Source organism: Microtus oregoni, unplaced genomic scaffold (genome assembly GCF_018167655.1).
Source record: "Microtus oregoni isolate MIOR12 unplaced genomic scaffold, Mior012 000052F_007, whole genome shotgun sequence".
Taxonomy (NCBI): domain Eukaryota; kingdom Metazoa; phylum Chordata; class Mammalia; order Rodentia; family Cricetidae; genus Microtus; species Microtus oregoni.
In genome coordinates, this window is record NW_024543819.1 from 129,225 (window position 1) to 150,076 (window position 20,852).

The window sequence follows — 20,852 nt, forward strand, 5'->3', positions numbered from 1 at the left end:
AATTGAAGAAATGCTTACATATTCTTCTGAAGTCAGGTCCTGACCACTGTCAGTTATAAAAACATTATATAGAGTACAAATAAAGAGAGTTATAGATTTGGCCTTAAACATGAAAATAAAACAGACAGGTCCACCCCTAACAGCATGATATTTATTAACAGGTTTTATTACATTTAAAAGCTAATTATTATTTTTAAATATTAAAAAATTACAGCTAGGCATAGTGGCACAAGCTGAGAGGTAGGTAGTGCATGCATGTATCTCAAGCAGACAGGGACAGGAGGACTGACTGCTACAAGTTCTAGGGCAGCACACAAGTGAAACTGCCTCAAAATAAAAAATTAAGAAAATAAAATAAAACGGGTCATCAGTTTTCTTAAGATTCATCTATTTGCTCATTACACACCTTTTCAAAAACCCAAACATCCCCTTCAACTAAAAACTCACCTTCCTGAGCATCTCGTTATCTTGAACATTGTTGAGCTCATGTGAGCTAATCTCTCCTTTCAGCATATACTCGTAAAATTTTCCACTGACATTGACCAGCAAGGTAGTTGGACTTGATTGCACTTCACAGCTCAGGGTGACATTATTCACGTCACTTGGAACATGAATGCCGTACCGAAGCACCAGCCCCACCAAAACACCTGGAAGTGGAAAACCCCATCAGCTCCTCATGCAGACAGAAACTGCTTATCTGTACCCAACACATATCTCTGGATTAAGAACAGAAAATTTCTGATCAGAGTCCATGGAGGATCAGAACTAATTTTTAGACCAAATGCTATTACAGTTTAAAGTACTACTGAATTCACATGTCTAAGAGTCCAATTTTCTCATAATCGAGTAGGCCAGAAGGGAAAATGTGCCCTAGATTAACAGCACAGACCACACTTCTCTGTCACTACATACATAACCAATACGGAAAGGGACTAACTAAGAGAATATCTTCAAATCGTCTGTAACAGATTGTGCTCTCTGGGGTGTCAAGTTGACAGCACACTCATACTGGAAAGGTATACTTTTGGAGCCTGGCAAATTTGGTGCACACCTATAATCCTAGCACTCAAGAGGCTGAGGAAAGACTGGGTTCAAACCTGACTGGGCTACATAGTGAGTTCCTGGACATGAGACCCTATTTCCAAACAAGAAGGACAAAAAACAAAGTGTTTCTTTAGTGCTACTCCTTGGGTTTAAGTCCAAGACCACAAAAATGTGTTTTTGTAAAACCCTCAACCATCAATTAACAAAGTTAGGCAGTGTTTTCTTTTTTTCCCCTTGCTTTTTTTTTTTTTTTTTTTTTTTTTTTTTTTTTTTTTTTGAGACAGGGTTTCTCTGTAGCTTTGGAGCCTGTCCTGGAACTAGCTGGCCTCGAATTCACAGAAATCTGCTGCCTCTGCCTCCCAAGTATTGGGATTAAAGGTGTGGGCCAGGACCACCCACATTGATTAACAAGGTAAACATATTTGTTCCCTGTGTTATTTTCAAAGCACACATACATAGGAGATCAAGTAATATATATTTAATAAATGGCAAAGTAAATCTATTATTTATAAATTGGTTGAATTCTTCTACTATTGAAATGTCAGAATTAAAGTTTAAAATACCCACCTCAAGCCGGGCGATGGTGGCGCACGCCTTTAATCCCAGCACTTGGGAGGCAGAGGCAGGCGGATCTCTGTGAGTTCGAGGCCAGCCTGGTCTACAGAGCTAGTTCCATGACAGGCTCCAAAGCCACAGAGAAACCCTGTCTCGGGGGAAAAAAAAAAAAGAAAACAAAAAAAACAAACAAACAAAATACCCACCTCAAAATCAATACATCAAAGAAAAGTCCTGATTCTGGTCCTATGTGATCAGCATACAGGCTTTACTCCTACACATATTCAGATACACACAATTGTCTGCGTTCTATAAAACTGTGCTGATAAACTGCAATGCTTAATGACAGTTTTACTGAGACAGGATTCTAATGCTATAAGGCTTAGTCTTTTGAACACAATTCAATGGTCTTTAGTATATTCACAAATTGTATATTCAAAGTGTAACTCAATCACCACTAATTCAAGAACATTTTCAATGCCGCCAAAATTTTAGGATACTCCCTACTCCCCTATCCCCAAACTCTAGCCTTTGGTTCTTTTTACCTTTTAAAAAATTGAGTACATATAGATGTGTACACACATACATACGTGCACATATATGGACATCTGTGTAGTAGAGACTAACATTGGGTGTCTTCCTTAGTCAATCTTCTATTGTTCGAGACAGGGCCTTTCCCTGAGCCTACACCTTACTGATTTTGGCTAGACTAGGTAGCCAGTGAGCTCCAGAGACCAACTATCTCTGCCCCCCTCCTGCCATAGAGCTGTACTTGAACACACATGCCACCATGCCTGCTGTTCCTTGGGTGAGGGCCCAAACTCAAGTTCTCATGCTTTTACAGTAAGTAGTTTATGACTAATTTATCTCTCTAGACCTATAAGCTCCAGCTCTTAGAAGTCAAAAATCTACTTTTCATCTCTATGGATTTGCCTTAGTGGACATTTCATATAAATGAAATCCTATAATGTATGACCTCTTGTGCTAGCTTCTTTCACTTAGTATATAATATTGGACATTCACCTTTGTTGTAGATGCAAACTGCCAACTTACCTTCTCACAGTCTTTTATTGTGACTGGTCACCCATTCATTTAAGATGCAAACTGCCAAATTAGCAAGATACATCCCCAGGGTTCACAGATGAAAATAATGTCCATTTCAAAGAGTTCTCAGTCCAGTTAGCAAAAAAAAAAAAAAACCCAATTTTAACAATCATAATGCAACACACCCATATACAAGATGCCTTAAATTACAGAAAAGAGATATTTAACCAAGTCTAAGGGAATGGGACATTAGAGGGTTTTCCAGCAATGTCACCTAAGTAACTAATATCATTACCAGGTAGAGGTATAGTAGAATATATATCCACTCAAGGAACATGACTGGTAAGAGTAATCACAAGGTGTTTCAGTGTGGCTCCAATATGAGCCGACAAGAGGTGAAGTCCGGAAGATCTGCAGGGACTAAATCATAAAAAACAACAGGTGTGCTGAAAAGGGGGGGGGGTGAACTTTAATGCCCTGAAGTAAAAAGAAATCACTGAAGAGCCCTAAGTGTGAGCTTGACATTAGCGTTCTATTTTAAAAGCTTGGTCTAGACTCAAGAGGGTCTAAATGGCTGTCTAGGTGAACACTGCAATCATTAGGCAATAAGAGCTTTGGACCTCATTTAAGAGAGTAATGCCAGAAGTGGGGGTCGTTGGAAGATAGTATGTTTTCGAGAGCTTTGGTGGCCGAGTAGAATAGGCTAGGGAGAATGAGGTGAATGACTAGAGGAGCTTTAATGGACTTGACAATGAGGTGGTTATGCTGGCCTGAGCATCCAGAAGGAAAATAAAGCTATTTAATGAAGTGGGAACACACGGAGAGAATGGATTTGTAGGGGTGAAAGTCCAAGTTCGTTTTTAAAATACTTTTATTTGTTTGTGCACATCTGTCTGTCACATATGCACAGGTGCCCACAGCGGACCAGAGGAAGGCATCGAGTGCCCTGTAGCTGTAGTGTCAGCAGTTGGGAGAAGCCTGACATGGGTGTTGGGAGCTAAGATCCCTCTGAAGAGGGGCAAGTGCCATTAACTGCTGGGCATCTCTCCCGCCCCCAAGTTTAGTTTCAAACATGTTGAGTTTCATCTGAGGATGTGGAGTCTAGAGCACAAGTAGAGAGCCTCAACTTAGTGATCAGTTAGGAAAGTTTAGGTACATATATGAGATGACCAACTGAGAGCAAAAAGTACAGGAAGAAGACTACAGCTGTCAGTCCTGGGTTTGCTCCGTTAACAACTACCATGGAGGGGCCAATAGGAACCGACAAACTGATAATGAACCTAAGAAGGAAAACCAAAGGAATAGGAAGAAATACATGGTGGCTAAAAATTCAGGAAGAAGCAGAACTTTTCATTTTTTGAGGAAATGATAAAAATTATCAATTGCTACAATAAAATGTTAAATAATTAAGGAGGGAGAAATCTCCTCCGGGTTTAGCAACCAGGAAGGTATGGGTCGCCTTGATAAGAAGCCAGACCAGAGGAGGGAGGAATGAAACAGAATCAGGGGGATGTAGAGAGAATCGTTCTATCACTCAACTCTTCAGAGGCTTTCTTCTGGCATCAGATGGGAATTAATGCTGAGATTCGCAAACAGACAATGTGAAGAGAGTAAGGGACTGTGGAGCACTGGGCACTAAATGGGATGTCTCTATCAAACTTGGCCCTACAGGCTCAGAGACCTATGCAGAAAGATTGTAAGAGGGGAGGTGGCGATGACTCCAAGCAAACAGCATCTTGTATACACACTAACAGCTACTCATATGAACTCACAGAGACCAGGACAGCAGGCACGAGTCCTGCATGAGCTCAAAGCAGACAAAATCCTAACACTAGGAAAGAGAAGTGGACACTTAGTCTCACCCAATCAAGAAGCTATTTGCAACTGATCCCTGCTAGGAAGGGGAAATCAGTTTTCTCCAGTGAGTGTCACTGAGCTGTCACCCACACTGAGGGCAGGCCCCATGCCCAGGAGTAGTTAACCAACCCAAAATAGACTCCCTGTTTCATTTTTTAGGTGGGGGAGACTTTCATTATTTTTTATCTTACTGGGTTTTTGTGTATTTGTTTTGATTTTTTCTTTGTTCTTCTGAGTGAGTGAGAACACAAAGCTGGGAGAGTAGGGAAAGGGGGAAATCTCAGAGGAGTTCAGGAAAAAGAAATATGATCAAAATATATTACGTGAAAAAAAATTAAGTAAAAAAAAGAAACAGGGCTGTAAAAGCAGTAGCTGGTAGGGAAAGGGGTGGAGAAAATATCAATCTGAAAAATATTTGCCAATGCTCAGATCTGAAAATGAAGATTCACTTTAAAGTCTGCCTCTCCTGGATTGGTGGGGCATATCTTGCAGCAAGAGCAACAGGCAGTGCAAAGCGCTGAGTTTAAAGCCCAGCATATTAATACAAACCAGTGGTACAAAAACAACTGGGCGTGGTGGAGAGCACTGTAAGGCGCCATCTTGAGCTTAGACAAACTTCTATACGATGAAAGAAAGAAAGCAGGGAAAGGGACCGAGCCACAGGGCAGGGGAGAGTGAAGGAGAAGGGACCAGAGAAAGGGTCATGAGAGAGGAGGACGAATGTCATGACTGGTTATCAGCAATCCTTGATAGCCATAACCAGGAGGGAAGAAAGGCTGCATCCGTGGAGTTCCTCTGTGTAGGTGACACAGAGACAACCGTTCTCTCCTGAGGAGCTCAGTAAAAGTTATCCCTTTGCATTTACATGTTAAAAGATCACCATTTAGCTACTGTAAATATTACCAACAGAAGCATAAATTCTTTCCAATGCAAGGAAGAGTGTCCACTGGCTTCTCTGCATGCCTGAACCCACACTGAAATAGCAGGTGCCCGGATTAAGCACTTGGGCAGATTTAAAACACACACCTTGGACAATAAAACAACAGCATAAAGAACAATTACTTATGCTGGAAACAAGACAGGCATTTCATTATAGCAGATGGAAAACTGGAATTTCTCTGGAAAAAGTTGACAGATCAACTAAATTCAAGTTCTGTAAAAGGTCAAATCCTAATCATGGAATTAAAGCAATTCCCAGTAAAGAGGACAGTCACAAAAGAGTGCTTTGTCTAGAAGATAAGGCAGAAATGGCTAGCATCCTACACATATGGAGGAGTAGAATACATTGCTATTATAAAATTTAAATTAATAACAGGTGACAAGAGCAGTTTTCACAAACAGAAGCCTAGTCTGCCTGTGCATTCACGATCTATTTGTGCTGAAAATGCTCCTAAGGATAAGGAACTCGGCAGCACCTGACCCACTGTCGGCTTCTCTAGATAATGCAACATGGCTTCCTCAGCAACCCCAGCCCTGTCTCCCTGCCTACTGCACCTGAAAACCCTGCTGCTCAAAAGTATGGGCATAGTATCACTGAAGAACGAAGTGTAGTCAGAGCTGACAACACTGTCCACACCTTCAGAAGAGTTTGGGGACAGCAAGATGGCTCAGCTGGTAAGAGTTTGCCACAGAAGCCTAATGACCTGAGTTCAAGCACTGGAAAACTGACTCCACAAAGTTAGCCTCTAACCTCCAACATGCACTGTGCCGTATGCGTGCCTGCACTCACCAACACACAATGCAAACATGCACACTCACCAATAATAATAATAAAGTCCTGTAGTTCCAGCACTCAACAGACAGAGGAAGAATTACAGCAAGTTTGAGACTAGTCAGGGCTAATCAGTGAGACCTTGTCTCAAAATAAAGAGTAAATGAGGATTTTGAAGGTGAAGTTCAATGACAGGATGCTTATTCTCGCATGAGTCGGGTCCTGGGTTCAATGCCCAGGGCCTCCTAGAGAAAGTGAGTATGCATTCATAAAATCATCAATAACTTGTTTCAAAGCCGGGCAGTGGTGACTCACGTCTTTAATCCCAGCACTTGGGAGGCAGAGGCAGGAGGATCTCTGTGAGTTCGAGGCCAGCCTGGTCTACAAGAGCTAGTTCCAGGGCAGGCTCCAAAACCACAGAGAAACCCTGTCTGGAAAAACCAAAAAAAGAAAAAAAAGAAACTGAATAACTTGTTTCAAAACTGCTGCTAGAGAAGGCTGGAGAGGTGGCTGCGTGGTTTAAGAGCGCTGCTTCTCAGGCAGAGAGCCCAGGATTGATTCCTAGCAGCCACGTGGAGGCTCACAACCATGCAGAACTCCAGCTCCAGGGGATCTGATACGATCTTTAGCCTCTGAGGGCAATGCATGCATGTGCTACACAGACACATATGCAGACAAAACACTCATATAATAAAAAATAAAATCTTTTAAGAGAACATTGTTAATTCTGTGACAATGACTGCAAGCATTTCAAGACAGCAAAGAAAGTCAAAACTTTTACTGACATTCATTGTGATTTACTGGCTTAAAAAGGGAGGGGGCTGTTAAACCAGATAGACTTTTTTAATCCTGACTCAACAAATGCTATCAAGCAGATCATTTCCCCTCTCTGAGGCCTAATTTCGTCTACTGTAAAATGAGAAAGATAATAGTACCCATATGACAGAGTTGCTATGAGGTTTAAATGAGATGCTACTTAAACGTGAATAATACAGTCTCACACACTGTAATGTGCAATAAACACTACCTATTTAGTCACTAGATTGTACTACTTTGAGGGCAGGGAATGTGGCACCTATCTACCTTTTTCATCATATGCCACCCATCACAGACATTGAAGAAAGGTTTACCGATAGAGCAATAGTTAATCGTACGACTTAACCAAATAAGATTCCCTAAGGCGAAACAAATATTTTACTGTCATTTGCTTCTTATTTGTAAGCACACGCAGTGAGTGATCACTTTTCAGACTTAATTAACTAGCTCAACAATGTCTACTAACAGTGACTCACTCTAGAGCTTCCTAAGAAAACTAGCCCAGTGAACAAAACACGTGGGAGCATCGATGCTGTTTTTGCAGGGGATGGGGAAAAGGCTCAGTTGGCAATGTGCTTGCCGTGTAAGCACGGAAATCTGAGTTGGGATCCCAAGAACCCACATAAAAACAGAGTTACAGCAGAGTGCTTCTGTAATCCTGGTGCTACCGACATGGAAACAGGAAGATTCATAGGGGTTTGCTGGCCGGTTATTCTAGACGAATGCATAAACTCTGGGTTCGGTGAGAAGTCCTGTCTCAAGAACTAAGGTGGACAGTGACTGAGGAAGCCACCCAATGTTGAGCTCTGTTTTTCATGACGCACCTCCACGTGCACACACAGAGGAGCCTGAGGCGTTTTGTTGTTTTCTTGTTTTTGTTTGTTTGGTTTTTGAGACAGGTCTTCTCCATGTAGCCCTGATTATCCTGGCACTCACTCTGTAGACCAGGCTGGCCTCAAACTCATAGAGATCCACCTGCCTCTGCCTCCTGAGTGCTGGGATTAAAGGTGTGCACCATCGAACGGCTAAGAATCTGTTTTCGAAAGCTGGGCAGTGGTGGCGGGCGGTAGTGGCACACGCCTTTAATCCCAGCACTTGGAAGGCAGAGGCAGGCGGATCTCTGTGAGTTGAGACTAGCTTATAGCTCAGGTTGACCTTGAACCCACAGAGGTCTGCCCCCCCCTGCTGTGATTAAAGGTGTGTACCACCGCCTAGCCGTTTTTAAGACAGGGTTTCGCTGTAGCTGGAACTAGCTCTCGTAGATCAGGTTGGCCTTGAACCCACAGAGGTCTGCTGCCTCCTGAGTGCTGGGATTAAAGACCCACACCACCACCGCCCAGCTACTAGAGCAATTATTAAATATCTAAATTATAGTCTAGAAACTGACTACATAATTGACTTAAATCTACTTTCCGTTTGGCTGTTTTAAGATAGGGTCTCCCTCTGCATCCCAGAAGGGCTCCAACTTGCTATACTCTTGCCTGTTTCCTGAGTTTAGTGATCACCACACCCAGCTGTGGTTTAAGCTTTTTACCCTTGCTTCTTACAAAGATAAAAGAGGTAGGCATGGTGATGTAAGCCTGTCATCTTGACACTAGGGAGGCAGATGCGAGACTGCCATGGGTGTAAGACCAGCCTAGGCTACATAGCAAGAACCACCTCTATCAGTCAATCAAAAACACAAACAACATTTTTCTGAAAGTAGTTACATAGTGAAACTGATATCACAACTAGATCGCCATCCAGCTGAAGCTTAGATGTACAGAAATTCTCTTTTCACCTAGAAATGGAACTACAGATACACAGTAACACAACAGCTATGATGGTGCAAGAGCTATAGAAGAGGTAAATGCAGCTTCAGAACTCAGTCTGTTTTCCCATGGCCCAAGAGCCGAGAAGACGCCTTTTTTTCATTTATTTTTAAAAACCTAAAGATTTAAATGTTAAAATATAATTATTTATACTTTATGTGTATGCACGCTTTGCCTACATGTATGTTAGTGTAGTACATGTATGCACTACCCACAGTCCGGAAATATGTATCGAATCCCCTAGAACTGGTGTTACAGATGGCTGCGAGCCACCTTGTGGGGGCTGGGAATCAAACCAGGGTCCTCTGCAAGAGCAGCCAGTACTCTCTTGCCCAGTGATCCTTCTTTCTCTGGCCTCCTCCCCCTTTTTTGCATTTTTTTAATTTTGCAAAGAGAAAAAAACAGAAATTAAAATGTACTATGAATGACCCTTAAAATCAATGATCTTTATTATCTAACCCTTTTAAAAATGTCAATCCCCGGTCTTAAGTCTTGTACCATCAACTGTCAAGTAAAAACATCTCTCTCAATAGGAAAGAGATTATCTGTGATTATTGTAATACTATGTGGCTCATTTTTCATTTACCCAAAGTTCAAATGTCATTATATACCTTTTATGATTTGTCTTTACATTCCTTAAAGATCCTACAAGTCTACAGATTCTGTACATACTATATAATAATAAACTAATTAGTAAATGTTTGTTGAAGATAGTAGACGAGTCACACACATTGTCACCCAGAGAAATCAGGTAAAATGTACAACTTGTATGACCAATTAGCCTTAAGAGGCATTACAAATGAAATACAGTGTTTTGGCTGGGTGGTGGTGGTGTAAGCCTCTAATCCCAGCACTCAGGAGGCAGAGACATACAGAGCTCTGTGAGTTTGAGGCCAGTCTGGTCTACAAAGCAAGTTCCAGGACAGCTACGGCTGTTACACAGAAAAACCCTGTCTTGAGAAACCAAAAGGAAAAAAAAAAGAAAAAGAAAGAAAAGAAAAAGAAATACATTTTTGACATCCTAGTAAACAAGAATACTCCTCATGCTTAGAATTTATTACCTTACTAACGAAAACCAAGCCTGAGCCCATGCATTTTCAAGGCAGACAACTACCTTTTCTTGCTACCCTTGAGATGCATGCACAACCTAGAAGTCTGGATTTACTGGAAGGGGGTGGGAGCTGCATGGAAAAATACCTTTTAGTGCCAAACCTTCATATACCTATCTTTAGAAACAACCCTCTATAATTCAAGACTCTACCAAATGAAGATAATCTTCACACATTACTGCACAGACAGGACTGTTTGTCTGCCCTCATCTCTTCAGCCATACCCTCCTAGGCAGATATGAGACCATCAGCAGTATCTTCTTTCCCCCCTCGCAAGGTTAGAGCATTGCTCAAAATGCTTCTAAGCCCATGGCTTGATTTTCCTTTCTTGCCCCCCCCGTATGTGTGTGTGCGTGTGTGTGTGCACGCGCGCGCGTGTGTATCATGTGCCCCACCACGCACAGAAAAATAACCTCAAAAGAACGCACACTGAGACTCAAGAACCAAAATCATTTACACAGCAATTGGTCAATAACCTCATGCTAACGGCAAGTCACCCCTATACATAACCGTGAAGATTCTTAATTACTATTTGGCTGAACTGTTCTCATCATATCGTATGTAGGATGCTGCTTGAGGAACCTTAACTCTCACTCGTCCTCAGTTTCATAAGCCTGACTCCTAATGATCAACCCTAGGTCTCCCCATCAGGTATCACAGGTAGAATATAATAAATTAGGACGACATTTAAAATGTCCTGAGCCTTCTGTAGCGTACTTCAGGTTTTGATTTTGCGTGGGTTCCACTGGAGTAAGGTCTGCATCTGGAAAGGAGGCATAGCAAAAGCTGGGCAATGAGTAAAGGTCGCCTCTGGCTCCAAATGAATGCCAGATGCTGCCAGTACAGCTACTACAGCAGCTTCAATGAACCTTAAACAAACTGACACCCTAGAGACAGACTACAAGGATGTCTTCCCCTCCCTCTGCCCCAAGCCCCATCCAAGCCACCGCACCCGACTCCCTTTCCCATCTTCAACACCCACCCTTACTGGTGCCTAGCTTGGTAGGCAGAGGGGTGCAGAGGAAAAAGGGGGTGGGGTCGGAGGCAAAAACAGCAAGGAGAGCCAGAGAAAATGGGGAGGCGAGGCTGAGAACGAGGTAGGAAAAACGGGGGGCGTAGCAGAAATAAAGGGGGGGGGATGAGCCAGAGAAACCCAGGACGGTTTAAGACGAGGCGGAAAATGAAATGAGAAGGGGAGCATAATGTAGGCCGAGCAGGACTAGGACAGGAGGAGAAGCAGTCGGCAGGCAGAGAAAGGGATAGTACCAGTAAGGGGACAGAGGTCCAAGACACTTACCGTAAATCATAGCAAGGCCAGTTTCATGCAGGAAGCGGGCCCGGCGGTGCTTGAAGAGCCAGATCGTCAGAATGGTGAGGGTGAGTAGCAGGATGAAGATGAGCAGGTTGGCGCTGTCCTGCCGGTGGCTCTCCTCCGCCTGCTTCTCGGACACGATCTCCTCGTCCATGGCTCTTGTCGTTCCCCGGGAGCCGTCCGAAGCCCTGGTCCAGCCAAAGAGGCTCACTGCGAAGAGCAACCAGAGGGGCCGCATAAGCGGACGCGCCCTGGGCCGGCAGACGCCACGGCGAACAGGCGCCAGCCGCCAGCTGCGCCGAGGCACAGCCATGTCTTCCCCCCCACCCCCCACGCCCGCCCCACTCCTCACCCGCAGCCGCCCGCGGTGGGACCACTCCCCGAGGGCTCACGGGAAAGGGGCGGGGCTGCAGCTGAGCAGGCGGTGCAGGCACCGCCCCGCGCTGCCTCCACTCTCAAAGGGACCGCCACAGCTCCTGCCTGCACGTCCCCATTCCTTTGCTGCTTTGACCACCTATGGGCACACCTAGAGCTCGAGATCTGTCCAAATTTAACCCACGTAGAAAACACTACGGAAGAAACATGGACCCAGTGTAATCAGATGCCGATTGTGCGCTCTTTACTTTGATTCTATTCTGACAGCTGGGAAGGGGACAGGAATCCATCTTCATAACCCATCTGGATATCGTCCCCCAGCGTCTCTTAACAGGATAAGAAGTTGTCCCCTTGGGAGTGGCCTCAATCTCCAGCTCTGTAATTTAATCGGAATCCCCTTATTCTGTCATTATTGGGGGGAAAACACGGTAAGAGTTCATAAAAGAACTCACACAAAGGCATGGATCATATTATTGAGTTTTCTTTAGCAGTCAAAGCTTGATATATGTTATCTCCTGTGTCAGAAACGAATACAGAGCTTCATCAGCCTTTCAAAAGGATAGTCAACCAAGTTGTGCTCAGGTTTCCCTCCTCCCAGAAGCACCTCCCTCCCTCTGGGGAGAAATCTCTGGTGGTAGAGGCTATTTCCCTCTCCTGTTGTTCTTTTAGATTGCCATTTGAAGGCAAGTGTCACCAGTTCTTTGACTCCCTACCTGTCACCCCCCCACACACACACACACACACAACTGCCCCAGAGAAATTTCTGTGTAGTCCCCTGGACTCACAAGGCAAGATTTTCATAGTTCACCTCCATAGCTGAGCTGTGTTTGGGAACCTCTCCAAAAAGTCTCCATACTTGCAGGCGCACTCCTTAGGGGGTTTTGAGCTCTAGACTTTCACTTCTACATAAAACCGCTACAAGTCTCAAGCCCTGGCCTGTCAGCAAGCATTCAGGCCTCTACCTGTGGAGTATACACTGAGTCTCTCCTGTAAAGGAGCTAATTCTTCCCCTTATGAATATGTCTCCTTCCTCAAAGCTTTCAGAGATCACTACTATTACTATCAATCCCAGCCCGGCCATTTTGTGTAAAAAGTCCCATCCTGAAAGCTTTTCTCCTCGTCACTAACAAACCCTTTAAGCTCTGTGAGGATAGTGAGACTTCAGATAGAGAAAACCAACTCTAGAATGGTGGTTCTGGTTGACAGGCCAGGAATTTTCCCAGCAGTAACTGCCCATCCCTATTAGTAGCTGGGGCGGTCTGTCTTCCCAAGACACCTCAGGACTCGTCCTTCCCACTGACTCCAGTCCAATCGCACTTCCCTGTTCACACCAGGCTAGGCCTGTTACATGGGCAAGAAACCCAGGCCAGGAGCCGCTGTGCTCTCTGCAGCACTGGATGGATGTCCCTGAACACCTGAAAGGCCAGACCTCCTTTGAGCAAATCCACTCACCCCAAGGTGATTCTGCCTGTCCACAAAACCACTTTCTGATGAGCGTCTGGATCTTAAGAACGGAGGAGCCACAGGTTTGTTTGCTTGACCACAGTGAACAAACCTCTTCCAGCCCCGGACCACCACCAGTTTCCATGGCCCCAGCAACTCAATACCCTGCCCATCTGTAGCCTCTAGAGAGCCCAGCTCCAGGAGAGACTACACAGCGCCAACTCAGCCAACAGTCAAAGCCATGGACTTAGGCTTCCCTTAGAATGTGCCTCTCTCTCTCTCTCTCTCTCTCTCTCTCTCTCTCTCTCTCTCTCACACACACACACACACACACACACACACACACACACACATAACGCACACATGCACACACACTGTTCCCACCTCTCATTCCCAGCTCCATTTCTCTTCATTACTGCCACCCCTGCCAGTGCGAGTCCACGTCAGGTCAGCGTGTTCTGTGCAGTACTTTCCCAGCTCCCCCCCCCCCCACCTCCCCCTGCAAGGGACAGTTCTCGTGGTCCCCTCCATTTCCTTGCCCTGAATCAGTTTCAAGTGGAGGTGGTTCACTTCCTCACAACCTTCCTGTCCTACATGACAACATGTGTGTCATGCCTGCACCATCACACCATGTATCATGTAGCCTAAGGGAGCTGATGCTCTGCTTCCTCCTTACTCTTCAGAGCCCTGACTCCTCCACCCTTCATGGGAAGCTGTCACCTTCTCTTTCCTTGTTTTCGCCACCTAACCACTTCCTGGTCACTCCTACACATCCACCATACTTGTGCGTCTGGTTTATAGGCTTTTCTGGCTTCCTCTCAGCCCTTCCACCACCCTTGAGGGACTCCAGTAATCAGTCAGACAACTCAGAATTCAGCCTTGCTTGTTTTCACTGAGAAACTCAAAGCATTCTGGGAAGCTCCTACCCTCCAATTGATGAACTATCACATCCATGTCTTTCCATCCTTCCTCCCCTTCAGCTTCCCGTAAAAGGTGTTTCCTCCTCCTTTAGAAACCTATTCCCTCATCCAGCTCATCCCTTCACTTCCTTTCTGCCAGAAGCCACTCTAAGCCACCCTCCACCCCCACCTCGTCCGGTGACTCCTTTTCTGTCCCCTGCTACTCTGTCAACAGGCCCAGGTATCGTCCTTCAAGCTTCCCCATTAACGATTGCACCACCATTTCTCCTCTTGCTGGAGAGATAAGCATCTCAAAAGCATTTCTATCCTTTCTGTGATCATATCCCTTAGTGTGGGGTATTAGCAAAGATCAGATGACAGCCTGGGACCCAAAAGAAACCTGTCGTCTGCTTTTATGACTGGAAGCTAAGAACAGTTCTGACATTTTTAAATGCTAATTTTAAAAAGCCCCAAGTGAGTATTCTGTGATGTGACAGCAGCAGTAATCAAGATTTCCATGTCCCTCCATAGTGGAGCAGTGGAAAAAGTGTCTTTGTTTGCCTAAGGTTTATGGCTGTTTTTCTGTAACAAGGGCAGAGTTGGGTAACTTTGAAAGAGGCTTGGGGGCCCGCAAAGCCTAAGGTATTTGTTATCTGACCCTCTGTTGGAAAAGTTTGCCCTTCTGCCTTCATCCCTGTCAATCATTCCCCCACACTCCTATGAGACAGCACTTTCTGAAGTTCCACTCTGCTTGTGTAGGTCACACCCTTGCTCCAGATCCTTCCAGTGCCCCCACTTTAGTTCTGGTCCCTCAACATGGGGACATCTTTGGAGCACTGTGGCTCCAGGCTGTTTCTTCACTGTTATAGCCTGTGCTTCCCTGATAGATTTTACTCCAGATATTCTGAAACAAAAAAATATTCCACCTTGTAGTTCCATGAGTGTTTCGTGTGTGTCTCCTATGTGTTCCCATGCGTTCCTCCTGCTTGAATGGCCTACACCCCCTTCTTTCCAAAATTAACTTCTACTTGGCTGGAAAAGCTCAGATTAAAGGTCCCAAAAGTCACCAAACTGAGTTAGGGGCTCTTCTTCCTAAGGGCTCTGAATCCCCTGGGCAAATCTCTATCCTAGCTCTCCTGATACATTAGCATATTCATTTTCTAAGATCATAAATGTCTCCTGCACCAGCACCTAGCACAAAACTTATCCAAAATAAGCGCCCTGGGGCCAGCAGGGTGACTTGGTGGGTAAAGACATATGCCAATAAGCCTGACTCACATGGTGGGAGGACAAAACTGACTCCTGCAAGTTGTCCCACGGTCTCCACACATGAACCATGGCACACACCCACACACACATGTACACATATGCATACAGAAGAAAACGTGAAATGTATTCAATAACGCATATCATATCAATGCATCGATAGGGCTCTCTTGAATTTGAGCGAGTGCAAAGGAAATCCTCAGGTTTACAGATGGCGTTAAATATCCATGGGAACACAGACTCAATTCAAGGATAAACTGAAAGAGGACTTTGTAATACCAGGTACACGGTAAGGACTCAGTAAATACTTGAGAACAGAAAAGCACCGATAAGTTTTGCCGTGCTCGGCACAATCTTTAGTTCCCTGGACGTGCCTGATAAACAGTGGGTTAACGATCTCACGCACTTGGAGAAAGGTGGGGAAGTTTGGTTAGAGTCACGTTACAGAACATCTACAACGCAACTGAAATGTTTAAATCGTCCATTTCCGCAATCAAAAGTCTCCCCAGTTTAGGTTTGGCAGAAGAAAAGGAAATAAATTACATGCAACGAGATGAGCACTGGGAGGTCAGCTAAGAGTTTAGGAAAGTAGTTGCCCATGGTGACACACGCCTGCCATGCCAGGGCTCAGAAGGCTGAGGAGGGAGCAAGAAACTTTTGAGGCCTGCCTGTGTCACACAGGGAGCTTCTATGCCCTCTTCAAGTCAGTCACTTTTCTTCATCGAGACAAATGCCGTGAGCAAACACAACTTAAGGGAGAGAGCGTATCCTTTGACTTATCGTTCCAGAGGGATACCAGCCCACCATGCTGGGGAGGCATAGCAGCAAGCAGCAGACATGACAACAGCAACGGGGACTAGGAGCACATCTTCAAAGAGAGGTCATATTGGAAGGAGGGCGGGACTACATAATCTCAATGCCTGACCCCCATGACATACTTTTCCCACCAAGGCCGCACCACCTAAACCACTCCAAACACCACCACCAACTTGGAACCAAATAGTCAAATACCCAAGCCTATGGGTCACTCAAGAAACCATAGTCTCCTACCAAAAAAGAGGAAAAAATAAAACCGAAGTAGTGCCAAGGTGCTACACGGTCTCAGTGTACTGTATGATGTAGGAATAAAGTGACAAGCTGATACAGTGTAGATGGCTAAGGAGCAGGTCAGTGCATATGCTCAGCATCTGCAAGGCCCTGGGTTCGATCCTTAGCACTGCCAAAAAGAAACAAAAACACTGAAAAAGGACTTCGTGGCTTTGAGTCTGCATAACTGGAAAACACAGACCTGTGTGCAGCAATAATAGGAAGTCATAAGGCTGAACCTGGCTACGCACAAGCTTGATGTAGGAAGCTGGTGGGAACCCAGGCATGGTGACACATAACTATAATCCCAGCACACAGAAGGCTGGGGCAGGAGAATTGTCACAAATCTGAGGCTAACCTGTGTTACATTTATCCCAGGCCAGCCAGGGATAAATGACAATAAGACCCTGTTCCCCTCCCTCAAAAAAAAGGGAGAGTGGTGGGAAATCCACATGCAGACATTGGAGTAGGCAGTTAGAAATGTAGCTTGACGCTCAGGACCAGCGATAGATTCGGGAGCCCTCTGCTCAGTATCGAAGCTGTGGGAGGTCCTGACTTTTCCCAAGAACAGAGGGAGGGCATCATGGGCTGTCCTGAGGCAATAATAAAGTGAATGCTAGAGAAGTCATAGCTACATTTTGAATCCAGCATAAACATGCAAAAGTTTTCACACCATTTATTTCCTCATGTGACCATCCTAATGTGAAGAAAAAAAGTAAGATTTTTTTTCAGTGTCATTAGGGAGGCTCTCTGAAACGCACGCTTGTATTAACCTCATACAAGTAACCTAGGTTACTTTATGCAGATGCATCAGTAAAGTCCTGAGAGATACACCCAATCTAGAAATGGTCACAAGAATTCAAATATCAAAGGGTCAGCACTCAAGAAGCAGAGGCAGGCAGATCTAGGCCAGCCAGAGTCACACAGTCAGACCCTGTCTCAAAAAAAAAAAAAAAAACCGTAATCAAATGGGAGAAGTGACTGATTTAATGGGATAGGGAACCTCTTTAGTCTGAAAAATAGAAGGATCAATAATAAATAATAATAATGGGAGTTAGGGAAATGGTGCAGTCAGTGGGGAAAATACTTACTGCACACGCAAGAAGATCTGAGTTCGTGTACCCAGGGCATACAAAAGGCTAGATGTGATAACACAATCTGTAATCCCAGTATTCCTCCAGCAAGAGAGGAGGCAGAGACTAGGGAATCCCTGGAAGCTCAAGGGCTAACTAGTCTAGGGTACACAGCAGCAAACAAGGAGATCCTGTACCAAACAGGATCTCTACTCAGATTTGGGAGAGAGTGGAGACCAACACCTGGGGTTGTCGTTTGACCCGCACTCGCCTGTACTCATACCCACAAACACACACACACACACACACACACACACACACACACACACACAATAATGGGGATTAAGAGATTGTTCAGCAGGTAAAGAAAGCACTTGCTGTATAATCATGAGGATCTGAGTTTGAGCCCCAGAACTGACATAAAGATGGAAGGAGAGAACCATCTCCATGAACTTGTGCTCTGATCTCCACATCTGTGCCTTGGCACACAAGCGCCACCCTCCCCCAATGTCATACAGCCACAGTGATAGTAAAGTAACAGTAAATAAAAAATTGAGGCCTGGAGACATGGCTTTGTAATTAAGAGTGCGTATTGTTCTTCCAGAGAACCTGAGTTCAGTTCCCAGCACCCACATCAGGCAGCTCCTCACAACCATCTTGAACTCCAGCTCTGGGGAGACACTGGTCTTCTGACCTCTGTAGGCACCTGTACTCATGTGCACATACCCAGCCACACATCCACACAGGCATAATTTTAAAAATAAATGTTTTTTAACTAATAAAACAATAGTCAACATTCACCGAGTGCTTACAGTGTGTGAGACTACTCACCACTCACAGGCAGCAGCACGCTCAGCTCTGACAACAGCCCTATAAATGAGCACTGTGGCTAGCCTCAAGTTACAGGTGACGGAACTGAAGCACAGAGATCAGACACTCCTCCAATTTCCCAGATGTACAGAAGGAAAATCCAGGGTCTAAACTCAGCACAGTCCAGGGTACATGCTCTAGAAAATGACTGTAGTCTAAGTAATTCAGCAAACAAATCTCAAAGCCACGAAGTCATGTAAATACAATCTTAAAATTGGATTCTCAAGCTGGGCGTTGGTGGTGTGCACCTTTATTTCCCTGCACTCGGGAGAGGCCAGGAGCTCTGTGAGTTCAAGGCCACAGAGTGAGTGTGGTCTACAGAGTAAGTTCCAAGACAGCCACAGACTAAACAGAGAAACCCTGTCTTGAGAAAACAAACAAACAAACAAACAAAACAAAAATGGAAAAGGTTGGATTCTCAAAATACCAAGGTGCTACTTAATCTTTTGAGATACATGTTTTGTTGTTTCTCATTTGAATTTCTTCCAAGTACACACTATGCCTGTAAAAAGAAAATAAAAGGATGCAACATCAATTTTGAAAATGCTAGTTTCCTAGAGAGAGCTTCAATACAGGGACTTGGATTCTAGTTCTGGCCTCTAGGGAGCTGCCTAGGGCCACAAGAAGCTGCCTGCAGAAAGGCGTAAGCCCTGATAAGGGCTACACATCTGCCTGGCTCAAGGATAAAATGTGTTGAAGGGATTCTGCTTCTCCTGATTTTTGCTATTGTTTTAAAAAATGTGTGAATTCTTCTCTGGCAGATCCTGTACACGTTTTCAGGGAACCTGGAGCAGCACTTTTTGCATGATGGATGTGTTAGGGGAAACCTATATGGATGTGTGGCAGAGCTGCCTGTCTGAATGATTCAGTTTCTGCTGTTTTATTGATCTGATTCCTTCCCTGAGAAAGATCTATGCAATTCCTTGCTTGCTGATAAGTCCGAGAAGTGGGGAGGATAAGAGGAAGGAAAGGAGAAGGGCAGGCAGTTAGACAGAGCAGGCAAGCAGGTTAGTTTGCCTAGAAGGCTATAGAATCCTAGAATCTGTTACCCAGAGACATAGTTCTAGATATAAATGGCTTTAAAAAGTTTTCTTAAAATCTTTAATTCAGGCCGGGTGGTGGTAGTGCAGGCCTTTAATCCCAGCACTCGGGAGGCAGAGGCAGGAGGGTGTCTGTGAGTTCGAGGCCAGCCTGATCTACAAGAGCTAGTTCCAGGACAGGCTCCAAAGCTACAGAGAAACCCTGTCTCAAAAAAAAATTAATTCAGTGTGTTTACACATTCCCCCATATTCAACTCTAAGGAAATCATTCTCTCCCCTAACACCGTGTGGGTTTGGGGATTAAACTGAGGTCATTAGACTTGGCAGCACAGACTAACACATCCCATCAACCATTTCAGTACATATAATATAATTTTATATATTTTTCTTATAGATATCTGTAATAGGAACACATTTGCAAAAAAGGTGAATTTTCAAACTAGGTCAGAGTACGGGAGATAAAGGGGAAAATACAGAGATTAAAATGTTCACAAGTAAAATTTGAAGATATTTAAGAACTTGGCTGGCATGAAACAAAGGCCCAATGCTGGGACACGTTGCTCTAGTCAACACACTAACCTGGGGAACAGTTCCCTATAAATGCTTTAGCTGTTATTATCCCCACCTCCACCAATACCTGTATCATTAACTAATCCATGGCACATATAGGGAGTGTTTTGGCAGGGGGGATAATTCAGACACTTCTGTGGTTACTTAGGAATGTGTCTGATGCAGTCTGATTGTGTTCTCAGGCAAACAGTGCTGTCACTAGTTGCATCTAGGCAAAAGGTTAAAAAGAGTAGAGAACGCAAGAAAGGGAGTAAGAGCGAGATGGGGAGATATGCAAATGTTTATTAACAGAAAGCAAAACTGTTTTTCTAGAATCGAGTCACTTCCCTGAAGACTAGGAAAATACATTGGTGGCTTATACAAATATCAGAATTCTCAGTGGGTGTATTTCTCCATAACCTCTTTTGTCTTTAAAGAAGTGACCCAGGACTCAGACACTTCTGGAAAACTCTTTTTTTTTTTTTTAAGATTTATTTATTTATAATGTATACAACATTCTGCCTCCATGTATGCCTGCAGGCCAGAAGAGGGCACCAGATCTCATTACAGATGGTTGTGAGCCACCATGTGGTTGCTGGGAATTGAACTCAGGACCTCTGGAAGAGCAGCCAGTGCTCTTAACCACTGAGCCATCTCTCCAGCCCCCTGGAAAACTCTTAACTGTTGATAGTGTTACAATCCAAAACCCCCAGCACTGGGTAGGAGGATAAGGCACAAAATTTTCAATTATGATTTCAAGGCCAGCAGAGACTATACAATGAGAGTCAGTCTCTGTCTCCTCCTCTGCCCTCACCACAGGAATCCAATCACAGAGAGGGAGGAGGGAATGTATGCAAGGGAGGTCCAGACCATGATGGAGAAATCTACAGAGACAGCTGAACCAAGCTCACGGAAACTCAAGAACTTTAGACTGACAGCTGTGGAGTCTCCATGGGACCCAACTAGGCCCTCCACATGTGAGAGACAGCGGT

General features: G+C 44.6%; 1 protein-coding gene across 3 annotated transcripts in view; it reads right to left on the bottom strand.

Annotated features, from left to right (window-relative positions):
- The window catches only part of LOC121437418 (sodium/hydrogen exchanger 6), a 71,921-nt gene that overhangs the window by 47,881 nt on the left and 3,188 nt on the right, over positions 1 to 20,852 (bottom strand). Inside the window, exons 1-3 of one of the 3 annotated variants that reach the window (XM_041637310.1) lie at positions 11,612 to 11,665; positions 11,245 to 11,469; positions 448 to 647 (exon numbers count right to left, since the gene is read on the bottom strand). In XM_041637310.1, coding sequence (XP_041493244.1) covers positions 448 to 647; positions 11,245 to 11,413 — 369 coding nt within the window. In that variant the 5' untranslated portion in view covers positions 11,414 to 11,469; positions 11,612 to 11,665. Of the gene's footprint in view, positions 1 to 447; positions 648 to 11,244; positions 11,574 to 11,611; positions 11,666 to 20,852 lie in introns of those variants that run through there. The other 2 variants (XM_041637309.1, XM_041637308.1) reach the window with 2 other exon arrangements.